This window comes from Podarcis tiliguerta, assembly GCF_965153285.1.
Source record: "Podarcis tiliguerta genome assembly, chromosome: 7".
Taxonomy (NCBI): domain Eukaryota; kingdom Metazoa; phylum Chordata; class Lepidosauria; order Squamata; family Lacertidae; genus Podarcis; species Podarcis tiliguerta.
This window is the reverse complement of record NC_139540.1, coordinates 23,840,258-23,854,790: the sequence shown is the minus strand read 5'-3', so window position 1 is coordinate 23,854,790 and position 14,533 is coordinate 23,840,258. Positions and strand designations below refer to the sequence as shown.

Here is a 14,533-nt window from a genome sequence, read left to right as displayed (position 1 = left end):
AACTTTGCTTCAGGATGAGAACAGATATTGTGCAGCAGCGGCGCGGCGGCAGCGGGAGGCCCCATTAGCTAAAGTGGTGCTTCAGGTTAAGAACAGTTTCAGCTTAAGAACAGACCTCCAGAACGAATTAAGTTCTTAACCTGTATATCAATGAAACAAACAAATTGACCCAAGGATGTCATTTTTGGTAGACGCTTCGTGTTGGGTGCAACACGGAGCATCTACCAAAAATGGCGTCCCTGGGTCAATTTGTTTGTTTCATTGATAACCTGCCAATGTGGAATTCTTTCTTCAATGTTGTATGGCGAGAGCAAGGCTTTTTTTCAGCCTGAACTCACTGGAACTCAGTTCTAGCACCTCTCAGGTGGGCTTCATTGTCATTCTAAAAGAACGAGCGAGGTATTCATGGCGAGTTCCAGCACCTTTTTCTTCTTCTGGAAAAATAGCACTGGAAGAGAGAGACTAGTTCTAACCAAATCACTGCTTCCCAAAGGATCCAGTTTCTGAATATTGTTCCGTACTCGCCACATTTTAAGTAACACCCTAGGTTTCTTCCAAACTGTAAATTTTTCTAGGCGATGACAAAGGAAACTCTCGTGTTTAACCTCGAGCAGTCAGAGTCAAGTTTATTTTGGCTGCACTGTGATAGTCAAGAAAGAGAACAGATTGTTGTTGAGCATCGGTGCTCAAATGCCTATTAGAACAGCTAGCACAGAGTTTGTTATGTGTCAGACTGAGTAGCATAGCATGCATCTGAGTAGCATAGCATTAAACATGTGCTGTGCTCTTCGTGTCACTGCGGTCCAAATTGAATCTAGATGGAAAACCACATACACATTGTCCACTTCTCTCACCAGCACCTGACTAAGGGTCTTAGTTGATAAGTTGTTGTTATGTTGGCATCCATCTGTCTTGAGAGACAATGGAGTGAGCCTCCAGAGATGAAGTCCAGAGATGGTGTTGCTGTGTTAGCAACACCAAAGTGACTTCCTCAAGGCGCAAGCCTGGGCAGTGTGTATGGAGGTCCTGGGCTGCCCAGATGACAACTCTTTGGCCTTGCTGATGTGGTCCAAAGCAAAGCAGAGTTATATCTTTGTTAGCAGCTTAGCTTAGTTGCCGGCAGGAAGTGTACAAGGCACCATCCAGTCATCTTAGGAACTCCACTCCAGATTTGTGTAGGGTTTTCTTCTCCAGAAGATATCCCGCAAGGCTCCGGAGGTTTAGGATCAGAGTTTTCCGTTGCAAACGTTAATTTGTCAAGTTCTGTCCCTGAGTGAGCTTGTGGTTTTTGTTTGTTTTTCAGTTGTAAATTACTGTGCTTTGAATAACCAAGGCTGTCAACATGAATGCATTAATACTGAAGACTCCTACTACTGTCAATGCCGCAAAGGGTTCGTTCTCAATCCGGATAAAAAAACCTGCAGGCGTAAGTTTTCCACATCTATGCTCAGTTCTATCAGATAGTAGCACACAGGTGCATACAGTCTGTTGTAAGGGGAAGTGCCACAGTTCCACCATCTGTTTTGCATGCAGGAGGTCCTGGCTACAGTCCATGGCATCTCCAATGAAAAGGATCTCAGGTTGCAGATATTCTAGAAGGGCCATTCCTAGTAGGTGAACTGGCCTAGATGAAGTACTGCCGTAATGTACAATTAACAACACACTTTAGTGCATGTGCCTATATGATACAGGTGGCAGAAAGCACGGTTTCATGTTGGGGGAAATAGGAGGAAGAGAGTGTTGCCCAACTGAGCCTTTTCCTTTGCCACCGCTCCTGGCAGTCAAAAGAAAGCAGGGTGGAAGGAAGGGAGAAGAGTCTTGTGCTGGGTCCAAGGAAAGAAGCCAGGCTGACCAGCTGGACGGCCGGTGGAGTAGCAGCAGCATCAGGAAGAGGAGGAAGGGGGAAGGAGGCAACAGGGCCACTGCCATCCTTGCCATGGGAGGTTGCGACTCTCCAGGCCTGCAGACCCCTAGCCACCCATCCAGCTGGCCATGCCAAATAAAAACAAGGAGAAAGTGAGCTAGGTCAGGCCTGAAGAGAAGACAGAGGCTGGAGGAGACCCTGGGCAGAAGCAGGCCCTTAAGGTCGTGGGAAAGGGTGTAGCTCAGCGGTTCTCAACCTGTGGATCCCCAGATGTTGTTGGACTACAACTCCCATCATCCCTGACCACTGATCATGCTGGCTAGGAATGATGGGAGTTGTAGTCCAAAAACATCTGGGGACCAGCTGGTGGGGTGCAGGCCGGCCTCTGGGGGGCTGGAGTTTAAGAGGTAGCAGGGGCAAGGAGATTATGGGGATCATAGGTGGGCATTGGAGCTAGCTGGGCTTCAGGGAGGGGTTGTCTATATCATGGAAAACTTTAATAAAAACAAAAAACAAAAAAAGCCCCTCCTGGCAGTGATACTGATGTAGACTAGAAGGTCGCTATTTTCATCTGCAGAATGTTGGGGTTATGGGTCCAACAAGACCAATTAGATGTATTCTGTTCCCATTAGTGGCTGGCAGGGTTGCATGGCTGGGGCTGTATCACTTTCTGGACCTCCTAACCCCTCAGGTTGCTGCCAGTTATTGAGAGGGCAGGACAAAGCAGAGCAGCACTGACCTCAACATGGTGTAGATGCAGCTTTGGGAGTGTCCGACTGGCCTGCGGTCCCCAGATTTATAAAGATTTTCTTCAATTTTCTGTGAAAAACTAATGCTCTTCTTATAGTCACATCTCTGGCTGAAGCCTTTATTTTTGATTACAGTCTGCTCACTTTGTGTACTACTCCTGTTACTTAAATAAAATTCCCCCCTCCCTCCCAATCTTCAGGACCAGACTACTGTGCAATGCAAAATCATGGCTGCCAGCAGGAGTGTGTCAATACAGATGAATCCTATTACTGCCGATGCCAGCAAGGCTTTACTCTCAATCCAGATAAGAGAACGTGCAAAAGTATGTTGTCCTAAAGTGTATAGTAAGTTCATCTGTTTTTACTTCTCAACATCACCGTCACAGCTTTCTTTTAGTTCCTTTTTGCCGTTTTGAGGTGTAACTTTTGAACATGCCTTTGAAAACCACCTCCTCCTTATGTCTTCATTATAATTCCTAAAATCAACCAATCAATCCCCCAGGCACATAGAAATATCTCTGTGCCAACTTAAAGCAGCACATGTGCATTAAGAAGCGGTTCCATGACGTTCTGCCAAAACACCATCCCTAAGCCTCTTTAAAAACCAGTTTGAAACTTAGAAGTTGCACTGACTTTTGGTGGCTGGTTTGCATGGAGGATTTTGCATGTTACCTTTTTAACTTTATGTTTATGTATGACAATAGTGCAAAGTTTATTTGACTATATTCCCAGAAACAACCAGAGCCATGCATTTTGGAGAACAACACTCACACAAAGAAACTGATGAAACCACCCTAAGAGGCAGAATTGCATCTAGGGTTGAATGGTAGGCTCTGTCAGGGACTTGTCCTACACTCAAGTAGGACCCTGGTAGAGACACATGCCTGACTGGCATGTTCTCTCCCTCCTGGTCGACCGTTTGGGAGCTTCAAAAGCTTTCTTCAGCCCGAACATCACAGCGACTGATGCCAACAGACATCGGCACACTTAGGGATCCGTAGAGTGTTCGCAGCTTGCATAACAGAACTCAGCAACTCAGCACATTGGCTAATCTACTTTATTTACATATAAACACACACGGAGCACTGCAACATGGCTCCCTCTCTCCCTAGCATCAGACAGCAAAGAGAATGAACAAAGGACAATAGTCCCACTTCACGGAACACAGTAACACAAACATCCTTCTCCGCCACTTCCCACTCTGTGGAGTCACATATACCGTCATGTGATAGACAACAATCCCATGAATGCCGTCATGGAGCAGGAATTCTAACAGGCTCTTGGTAGGGGGCAGCCAAATGGAACCCCAAGAGCCAGCAGCATACATCATGGAGAGAAGGCAGCACTCACCTGACCTCCAGTCAGCAACATTGCTACTGCTGCTTACTGAGAGGTAGAGGAGGAAGGGAGAGGTTGGTGTGGCACTCCCATTTGTGTGTCTGGCACTATCTGGCACTCCCATTTGTGTGTTTGTACCATGCCTTCCTAGAGGGACACAGGTGGCGCTGTGGGTTAAACCACAGAGTCTAGGACTTGCCGATCAGAAGGTCGGCGGTTCGAATACCTGCGATGGGGTGAGCTCCCCTTGCCCAGTCCCTGCTCCTGCCAACCTAGCAGTTCGAAAGCACATCAAAGTGCAAGTAGATAAATAGGTACCGCTCCGGCGGGAAGGTAAACGGCGTTTCCGTGCACTGCTCTGGTTCACCAGAAGCGACATAGTTATGCTATGCTGGCCACATGACCCGGAAGCTGTACGCCGGCTCCCTTGGCCAATAAAGCGAGATGAGCGCCGCAACCCCAGAGTTGGCCACGACTGGATCTAATGGTCAGGGGTCCCTTTACCTTTACCTTTACCATGCCTTCCTTACTGCCACCTTGCCTGTAAGCAGCAGCAGCACGACAGGTGGGAGGTCAGATGAGCACTGTAGCCCCATCACACCATCCACTACTGCCAACAGTTAAAGTTGCAGACCCTGTTTTAGTTTTCCCAAAATGAAATGCAATTCAAATTATTCATGCACAAGTAGAACAAACGAGCATGGCAGTCCCCATGTTTGTTTGTTTTTGGCAAACCATGGTTTGTCACCTTCCCCCCACAATGCACCATGTCAAAAATGAAATTTTGTGGAACATTGCATTTTGGGGAAAATAAGATGGCAGGTGCAGTGGAGGCCCCAGTAGGCAATGTCATCACATCATTGGGTTTCAGCAGGTGTTCTACTGGGTATGCTAAGCAGTGATGCTGGACCTGCTAAAATCAGCCAAGAACGCTACATAAACAAACCATATCAAGTGCAATACACACAGATATTCTCTGCAATAGCCAAATATTTTGAACGGTCTTGTCCTCCTGATACTGTCTCTTGCATATGCAAACAGTCCTAGTGAATTCTTAATTTTGCTTTTGGTGTCTAGCACCAAACTGGAAGGTGACTGTTTTTAATGGTTTTACATGATGGTTCTTAGGTATTATTTTTAAACGATTATGTTCCAGCATTGTTACATTACATGTTTTCCTTTCCCTCCCACAGGAATAAATGTCTGTGCTTTGGGAAAGCATGGCTGTGAGCATGAATGTGTTAACACAGAAGACGGGTATACTTGCAGATGTCGAGCCGGATACACTCTGAACCGTGACCGCAAAACATGCAGAAGTGAGTATGTCAGACATTCTGGTGGAGTTAATCTGTATACTGGACAGAGTTCTGAAGCAAACTTATGCTACAGATCTCCTCAGGCTTTTATAAATATGGGCTTTTGTAAAGCTAGCAAGATTCAACATAAGCTGAGATAATGCCAGCATGTGATTTAAATATATTTCTTTAACAAACAAACTTGCTGGAAAGTTCTAGAAAGAGGAATAGCTTACTGCTGGATGTATTTTAGGTCCTTATCTTAGAAAGTGTAGATAATAACTAAAACAATGAGAGCACACAGTGTGTGTGTTTTGTTACTGGTTCTGGGCCTCTCTGTTTCCTTGCTTTAGGCATCTCTTACGCAAAAAAATGAGTTATTGATTTATTTTTGCAACTCCACATATTAAGTAGTTGTCCACATGGCACTTAAACTATGGAATTCACTCCCACTAGAAGTAGCTTGGATAGCTTTAAAAGGGAAGTAGACAAATTCATGGAGAATAAGATTATCAGTTGCTGTTCGCCATGAAGGCTGTATTCTGTCTCTGCTGTAAGGGGCAATATGATTTGGACTGCCAAGCTGCTAAGAATCACAAGTGGGGAGTGCTCTGTTGCAACCAGGTTCTGCTTTTGAGCTTCCACTGGGCATCTGATTGGCCAGTGTAAGAACAGGATGTTGAACTAGATGGGCCTTGGCCTGATCCAGCAGTGTGATGTCGTACGTCTGTGTCACATGTGTGATGTCACACGCATGCGGCGAGCCACTCCCCCACCCCATGTCACGCGAAACATGGCGCCTCTGAAGTCAGGATATCTATCATCTGTCCAAAAGTCTCTTTAAAAAAAAAAGGTAAATGCAGCTGCAGGAGGGGTAGGATTAGGATCAGGACTACGGCACTAAGAATGAGATTTTTAATCCTTTCTCCCTGTAACATTTTCCTGATGCAAAATCTGCCCCCAGACTACTATTTGCTCTGCAGGAGAAAACCTATAGGTTCCTCCATGGTACCACAAGTTTTCACCCTGAACCAACTGAAGCTTCAGGGAGGCAATTCATATTGAGAAAATGGTACACAGAAGCAGGGTTTGTTTTTCAAAAAAACACACACCAAAAAAACCTCTCCTCAACACTAGGTACATGTCAAACCACAATCTCCTTCTTGTGGCTTTATTTACCACTAAAAACGCAGGAAACCTGATCACAGATCCCCTGATGTCCTTTCCGGTTTGGCCCTGAAAAGTCAGGTCATGCAAGTGAATAGCCTCTACTATAGTCATAGAAATCAAAGAGGGTGTTCCTTTGCATGTAGCGTGAGCTCATATAATGCACTTTTCCATCCCATTCCTATACTTAGGCACAGTCTGGAGGAATTGTGCAGACTGTTTGCCTATTCGAAATGGTTCTAAGAGTGAGCTATAAAAATAGCAAAGAATGTCTGCTAGCAGAAAGTTAATAGAGGAGTTTGTTTGAAAAGGGGATTTCTTCCCCCTTCGCTCTCGCTCTCTCTCTTGCTCTGACTCTTGGATCTATTTTCCCCCCAGGAAAAAAAAAGTGTTTTGCTCTGTACTGCCAGAGCCAGCATAGAGAGAAATGTACATTCATAAAAGCACGTATCAGCTGCACCTCCCAGTTGTTCCTTCGCATGAGAAACAAACAGTCCAGGCTTTAAACCTTAACAAATACTCTGTTGCATGCATATCTGGCATTCTCTCTCCTCTGTTAGGAAGTGCTCCTGCAACAGCTGAGCAGTCACGCTAATTTGCAAAATGGTGATGTTAGGTTTCCTCATTTCATATGATTAAATTATAATTCTGCTACACAGTTAATCCTGAAGATTTCACTGTGAATGTCACGTTGTGGTGACTTTACCAAGTATGACTTCTACTCAAAAAATGTAAACAGTAGTCCAGTCCACCATCCACCCAGTGTAAGGGCGGTTTGGATTGCTTTGTTAATATAATAGAGTACACTTGATCAGATGTCCCCTCCGTTTTCAGGTATACAGTTGTACCTTGGATCTCGAACGGCTTAGTTGCCGAACGTTTAGGCTCCTGAACGATCAAAAATGTGAAGTGAGTGTTCCAGTTTTTGAATGTTTTTTTGGAAGTCGAACATCCGATGCGGCTTCCGATTGGCTGCAGGACCTTCCTGCAGCCAATCAGAAGCCCGCGCTTTGGTTTCTGAACATTTTGAAGTCAAATAGACTTCTGGAACGGATTCCATTCGACTTCCAAGGTACGACTGTATGTATATATATATGGGTGCAGGTGTAAAACAATAGGATCACGTGACAATGAAATGCAGAAAGTACATTATGTGCCCATTCTGTGCAAAGTTTTAACAAAGTCACAGTTTACAATGGTGGGCTTTGCTGATGGTTGTTCCTTGCATATTTTTCACTTCTGGGCTTTAAAAATGCTTTAACATTCCAATGCATTCTTTGCCATTGCTGATACGTAACAATCCAGGAAAAGACCACTGTGCAGAGTCCAACCATGGCTGTGAGCATCTGTGCCTGAACACCAAGGACTCTTACATTTGCCAGTGTTCTGAAGGTTTCATCATTAATGAAGATCTAAAGACCTGTTCACGTAAGTCTCTTGATTTGGTTATTGCATATAATTAGAGAAAAACAAGGTGGGTTAAAGTGCTGAATTTTTTTATTTTGTTCTGAAAGGCAATTTTGAGGAAAACTCGAGATTATAGCATGCACTCAGGTTTTTTGGGAATGCATAATTAAAGCAGACAGATTGGAATCTTGAGCCAATAAACAGAAACAAAACTTCATAGTCCCATAGTCCAAGCTAGCCCTTTAAAATTGATAGTGACATTACCTGCTATTTTCATGTGTGCCATATCGCACCACCCTTTACTTCTGTTAGTTAGGCATTCCTCAGTGGGCTGCTAGTGTGGCCAGGAATAATACACCTTTTTGTTTTTGTTTTAACCCACTGTTTTATCCGAGTCCGATGTATTGGAAGACTTGTATCTTTTTTTTTAAAAAAAGCATGCATGCAAAGGTAAACAACACCTGTCTGTATGCCCACAATGGATCCCAGGTTTGTGGAACTCAGGGTGGGTGGGTTAGTACTAATTGAGGGGAAGGGGAAACAGCACACAGTGTAAATATACCCCATCAAGCAAACCCTACCTGTGTGGATAGGGGAAAATGAGACAGAATTCAATTGAAAGTCCTCATGTGTAGATGAACTTGCACAAGGAAAAAACAAATATGTGCAACTTATATGTGCATTAACACTTTGGTGTGTACACAGCCTAAATTTTAAAAGGGGGGAGGGCCCATTGGACCATTCCTTAACAATTTCCCATATCACTAGTAATGAGTGATAATAACTTCCCTTTCCCCGCTCAGTTAATTTTGAGAATCTTTGGGTGGTATTCAACTATGTTTTACTTAGACCCATTGAAATTAATGGGCCTAACTAAGGACTTGCCCATACTTCCGCTTGAGCTGTGCCTAGAAAGCATGGGGCTGAGTGGTTTTCCCCTTGGCCCACTCCTTTCCCAGGGAAAACCTGCTCTTTAGCTCTAAATCAGAACAACATCAAGACATGGAAAACCTGATTGCTATTTGCTCTGATTGAGCACCAAAGAGCAGTTTTCCCCAGGTGGGAAAGCAGCAAGACAACAAGAAGTGTGGCTAAATCCTTAGTTATGTTCATTAGCTTTGATGGGTCTTCTCTCTGAGTAGAACAGTTTAATATCATCCAGTCTTTTTCCTACATAAAAGTAAAATCAAGGAATGTGACGATTGGCACGACAACAGTGTTAAGTAGCCATTCATGATTATGGTACTTGATGAGGGTTAGCAGAAATATGTAATTTTAAGATAACTACCTGGTATGTATGTAATCATATGACAACACCCTGTGGTTGAGCAGGGTTAAAACAGAAACTTGGATGCTGTGGTTGAAAGGAAAAACTGAAAATTAAGGGGAATAACACTTTAGTACTAGCTATTCTAACCCAGCCCTAGGTGTCTGTTTGAATCCAGAGTAGCCAAAAAGCAACAGGCTTGCTGAAATAGTTTTATCAACCTACCAATGGAAAGAGTTCTTTCCTGGGTAACAAGAGAAATGTTTATCCTTTATGGAGTTTTATTTTCCTCTGGGCAGCACTTGGGATTTCCATCAAAAGCTCTAAAATTTTATATTCGCTACTCAACTCCTGTGTGTAAAGTTCTCATTTTATGGCTTTTCCTTCTGGAGATTCTTACTTCCCAATTTGCCTTGCTTATTATTTAGAAACAGGCAATACTTCTTTTGTGCTGCTAGGAAATCTCATGGGTTATATTACTCAATTGACCTGAAGTTTAACAGTTGCTTAAATCAACAGCAGAGGAAAGAGCCCAGCACACTCATTCTAGTTCTAATACAAAGCACTTGAGAAATAAGTGGCTATAACCCCTTGTGCAAACAAAGAATTATTCAACATCGGGGGCAAATTAGCCTTTTTGTGACCCGCCATTGTCTCCCAAGAGAGACAGATGCCAACAAATTTCTGTTATGTTTTTAGTTATGTATCTTTTTAAAAAAACAGGTTGTAAGCCACCTTCAGCGTGGCTTTAACTTTGGAAAAGTGCCATGGAATTAAAATGATTGATTGGACTAATTACCAAGTGGTACTTTCAATCACAGGGAGCCAATGTAGTGCCCACCAGATATTGTTGGACTGCAACTTCCTGAACAATGGCCATGCTGGCTCAAGGGAGCTGTGGTCGAGTATCCTCTAGAGGACTCCACATTGTCAGTTCTTCCTGCTTTAAATGCACAGGAACTCCAGATACACACTGGAGTACACAAACTAGAGACATAGGGTCCATTGGTCTGCTCTTGGTGGTGTGGCACTAAGTGAAAGTGCATATGTCCTTTCCCCCCCACCCCCCGGCACCCCCCCAAAAAAAAAGATTGGGCAAGGGGTGTTTACTTTAATTCGGTGCACAGGAGACTAAATCTATCAACTCTTTAGAAACTTCTTCAGTTATCATCCTGTTTGCCCTGACTTCATTTTCCTCCACTTCCTTTGTTGTTTCCTTTGCCTGTTTTCAAGTTCCCTGGGTGTCAGGACTCTTCTTTGCAAATACATAATAATAATTGCAACTTTTTTATTCCCAGGGGTGGACTATTGTTTGCTGAATGACCACAACTGTGAACATTTGTGTGTAAATAGTGAAAGATCTTACGCCTGCCAGTGCTTTGAAGGATATGTGCTGCGTGGGGATGGGAGAACTTGCAAACGTAAGTTTGTTTTCCCCAACCTAGTTCACTTAATTTTCTCATATATATGTGTGTGTGTGTGTGTGTGTGTGTGTGTGTGTGTATGGAAGTGAGAGCTGGACCATAAAGAAGGCTGATCGCCAAAGAATTGATGCTTTTGAATTATGGTGCCGGAGGAGACTCTTGAGAGTCCCATGGACTGCAAGAAGATCAAACCTCTCCATTCTGAAGGAAATCAGCCCTGAGTGCTCACTGGAAGGACAGATCGTGAAGCTGAGGCTCCAATACTTTGACCACCTCATGAGAAGAGAAGACTCCCTGGAAAAGACCCTGATGTTGGGAAAGATGGAGGGCACAAGGAGAAGGGGTGTTTCTCCTTGGACAGTGTTCTCAGAGCTACCAGCATAAGTTTGACCAAACTGCGGGAGGCAGTGGAAGACAGGCGTGTCTGGCGTTCTCTGGTCCATGGGGTCACGAAGAGTCAGACACGACTAAACAACAACAACAACTATATATATATAGTTAATATATATGTTAACAGATAAATTGCCAGTTGTTATTATTGTGAATAACATAGTTACAGAATTACCCATGGGGGGTTGTTTTCAGACACTAGTAGATTTAAGCAGTATTGTGTATTATGATGATTGTTGAGCTCGAACCAAAGTTAAAATGAGTGATTATGAGAGGGAGCTTGGGGAAGCAGAGCCAAAGGTTTTATAGTCTTCATGTTGACATATGGGGCGATCATGTGGTGTTACAAAAGAAACGAATTGTCTGTTTTCAGGTAGAGATGTCTGTAGATCTGTCGACCATGGATGTGAGCAGCTTTGTGTGAGTGATGGCATTTCCTATGCCTGCAAGTGCCACGAGGAATTCATACTGAGCGAAGATGGGAAGACCTGCAGAAGTAAGCAAGCACTCCTTAATGGGCTATTCATTCTGAAGGCTCTGCTTTCAGAGGCTGGGAGTGCTGTTTCAGCGCTTCCCTCCCTGCAGCTCAGGTGTGTGCTATGCTAGAGCTCATCTTTGTCTACTGAACTAACTGGGTGTTGCAGGTGGAGGACCAGTGAGGGCTGTAGAGATAGTTCCTGCTGCTATCTCATGTTGAATCCATGGGCATCCAAGGACAAATAGCCCTGATCTCTAGGTCTCCTTAGGCATGATGAGAGTAGTCTCATTCGTCTGCTGTCTTGCTGGAGCTTGCACATCTTTCCACCGGGGGAAATGCATGGGTTTCCTTTTTGTATTTTATAAGAAGCTGCAGAAAGTGGAAATGTGAGTACACTTGCACATATTATTTCCCTAAATTTCTTGTTACGTGCAATGAAATCCTCAGCAAATTTGAGATTGTATCTCAAAGAGCATCTCTGACTAGCACATGGCTAGTTGCATGCTACTTCTGAAGCAGGCTTGCAGCCCCCTAATAGAGCTGGGGAGCTCACTTGGAAGCTTGTAGGCAGGATTCTGCCAGATGATGGTCTACCAGTTCACCGTTTCTAAGTCTCCATTGAGAAATATGTCCTCACAGCTGTGGCTGTGTTTGTGCTAATAAATACAGCATCACTTATATCTGCAATACTAGGAAGCATGCAGACTAAAGGAAGATGTGAAAACCTGAACCAATTACACAGTGAAAAGTGGGCTCATAATTGTCATGTGAATTCATTTTGACAATTGTGCAGAAGCAGGACATGATCTGAGATTCATTTCATCTTTGCAATATTGCTCATTCTACCTTTGCATTTATTTCATCTGCAGAACTTATTAATTATGAAAATTATCATTAGGTAAAGACCTCTGTAAATCGGTTGATCATGGCTGTGAGCACCTGTGTGTCAACAGTGGATACTCCTATGCCTGCAAGTGCCACGATGGATTTATATTAAGAGATGATGGGAAGACATGCAGAAGTAAGCAGCTCAGTCTTGATCAAATGATAGTTATTGTAAATCTGTTCCATCTGTTTTAATCAGAAAACTCTTAACTATACTCAGATCAAGATGTCTGCAAATCTGTTGACCACGGATGCGAACATGTCTGTGTTAGTAATGGGGATTCATATACCTGCAAGTGCCATGAGGGATTTCTACTAAAGCAAGATGGGAAAATGTGTGGAAGTAAGTAATTCGATTATTCCTCCTATCAAATGAATTGTTGTTTTTTGAAGCTGTTGTTTCACTTGTAGAAACACAGGCCCAGTTCACATGCAACCGTGCTGCTACTCCAGCACACTCAAAAAGAGATTAGAGGCATTTGCTTCTGGGCTATACTAACCATAGTTTGACATTTTTATTTATTAAAATGAGTACAATCAAGCAGTTAAAACAATACATTTAAATAAAATAAACATTTAAAAGCATTAAGAACACCTAAAAAAATTTTAAAAACATGCCTTCACAACCAATAATTTCAAGATTGCCAAGATTTCAGTTTCAAATGGCTAGGTGAACAGAAACGTTTTTAATTTCCCCTTGAATGTTAATAATGAGGGAGGGCATTCCACAAAAGGGATACCACCACAGAGAAGACCCTGTGATGTCTGACAAGGTCAATCTGTCTTTAGTTTAAGCTATGGTGTATTAAAACAAGCCAATATTAAAGTATGGTTTCTGATTCTGGCTTTTCCAGTAAAGCATAGTTTAAATGATGCAATCATGGTTCAGACATTAACCATGCACTTTAAACAGTGCAGTTTAAACCAGGAAGAATGTTTTCAGTCTGCCTCTTTGGTACATGCTGGTTGGGAGGTCAAATAGAGTTAGGAAGATGAGTGAAGCATCAGGTGAGGAAGATGAGTCCAGCCAGCCAGGCTCATCTCCCTGTTTCTTTGAGGCCCTAGGCTGTGAAGATTAAAATATGTGAAGCACCTGACCTGACTATTCTACAATCTTTGTACTTACCAATAATATTTTGATAAACAACTAAGTATTCTAATTTGTTTTCAGGCAAAGACTTTTGCAAGACCATCGACCATGGCTGTGAACATGTTTGCATGAATAATAACAATTCATACTCCTGCAAATGCCATGAGGGATTCATACTGGAAGAGAATGGGAAGACATGCAGAAGTAGGTCACCAGATCTTTAGTCTTTGTTTCGTTCTTCAGATGTCCTTTGATTCTTAAAGGAAAGAATCCAGCACTGTAAAAGTGCTATAAAATCTGAGGTCATGAAAGCTGGAAAATGTGTTTAAGAAAATACAGAGTATTCTAGGAACCAACAGTAGGAGCCAACAAGAGGAAACAATAAGTGGCCTTCCTTTGGAATCAATAAACATCTACAATTCTTTTGCAGCACTGGGAATGGGACTGTTCCAACTCGGATATTTTGCAGTATAAAAAGTGACAGTCCTCTTAATGCTGCACAAAGGTGACCCGGCATATTCAGGGCTGTGCCTTGTTAGGCTGGTAGGGTTGCAAAGTGGAGAGGCTATTGGGTTAGGACTGAAGACACCCTGGTTCAAATTCCAACTCAGCTTGAACCTCACTAGATGTTTATGGACCATTCTGCCTAACCCACTTGTGGGACAAGATTCTTTTTCTTCTGCTTTTGGAACAGAAATCTTCTCATACTACAGGAGCTGAGGGAACCAGTCTGGTTTACCTTGCCTGGCGAATCCCTAATCATCCAACTAATCTCTTAGTCAAGTCCTGTCTGACTTTTAAAACTGACAGGTTCTATCTTGACTGGCTGACACTTCGCCCAGCCTTGTTTGGCTGAAGGATCTCCAGAGATATGACTCAAGACCATCAGTCACAATTACAAATTGAGGGTTCCCTAACATTAAGGACGGCAGGATAGTCTGTGCTCATATGGAACACAATGTGTGTCGTGTGAACTGCAGTATATATGTGCACATTTCAGGCACCATATTTGGATAGTTGCTTTTACCATCCACTTCTTTAGTCTAGACAGAATGTATGTATGTCAAATTCTGGAGGAGATGGCAACCAACTTTATTGGTTACAAGAAATAAATCCTAGTAGTGTGCCCACATGAACACTGTGCTGCCTGTATTTTAACCTGTCTGTGTTCAATTGCAA

General features: G+C 43.1%; 1 protein-coding gene across 1 annotated transcript in view; it reads left to right on the top strand.

Moving 5' to 3' along the window:
• The window catches only part of MATN2 (matrilin 2), a 47,572-nt gene that overhangs the window by 21,623 nt on the left and 11,416 nt on the right, over positions 1-14,533 (top strand). The window contains exons 6-14 of the mRNA XM_083451002.1: positions 1,304-1,426; positions 2,814-2,936; positions 5,145-5,267; positions 7,719-7,841; positions 10,386-10,508; positions 11,275-11,397; positions 12,278-12,400; positions 12,485-12,607; positions 13,436-13,558. Of these exons, the coding sequence (XP_083307128.1) occupies positions 1,304-1,426; positions 2,814-2,936; positions 5,145-5,267; positions 7,719-7,841; positions 10,386-10,508; positions 11,275-11,397; positions 12,278-12,400; positions 12,485-12,607; positions 13,436-13,558 (1,107 nt within the window). The remainder of the gene's footprint in view (positions 1-1,303; positions 1,427-2,813; positions 2,937-5,144; positions 5,268-7,718; positions 7,842-10,385; positions 10,509-11,274; positions 11,398-12,277; positions 12,401-12,484; positions 12,608-13,435; positions 13,559-14,533) is intronic.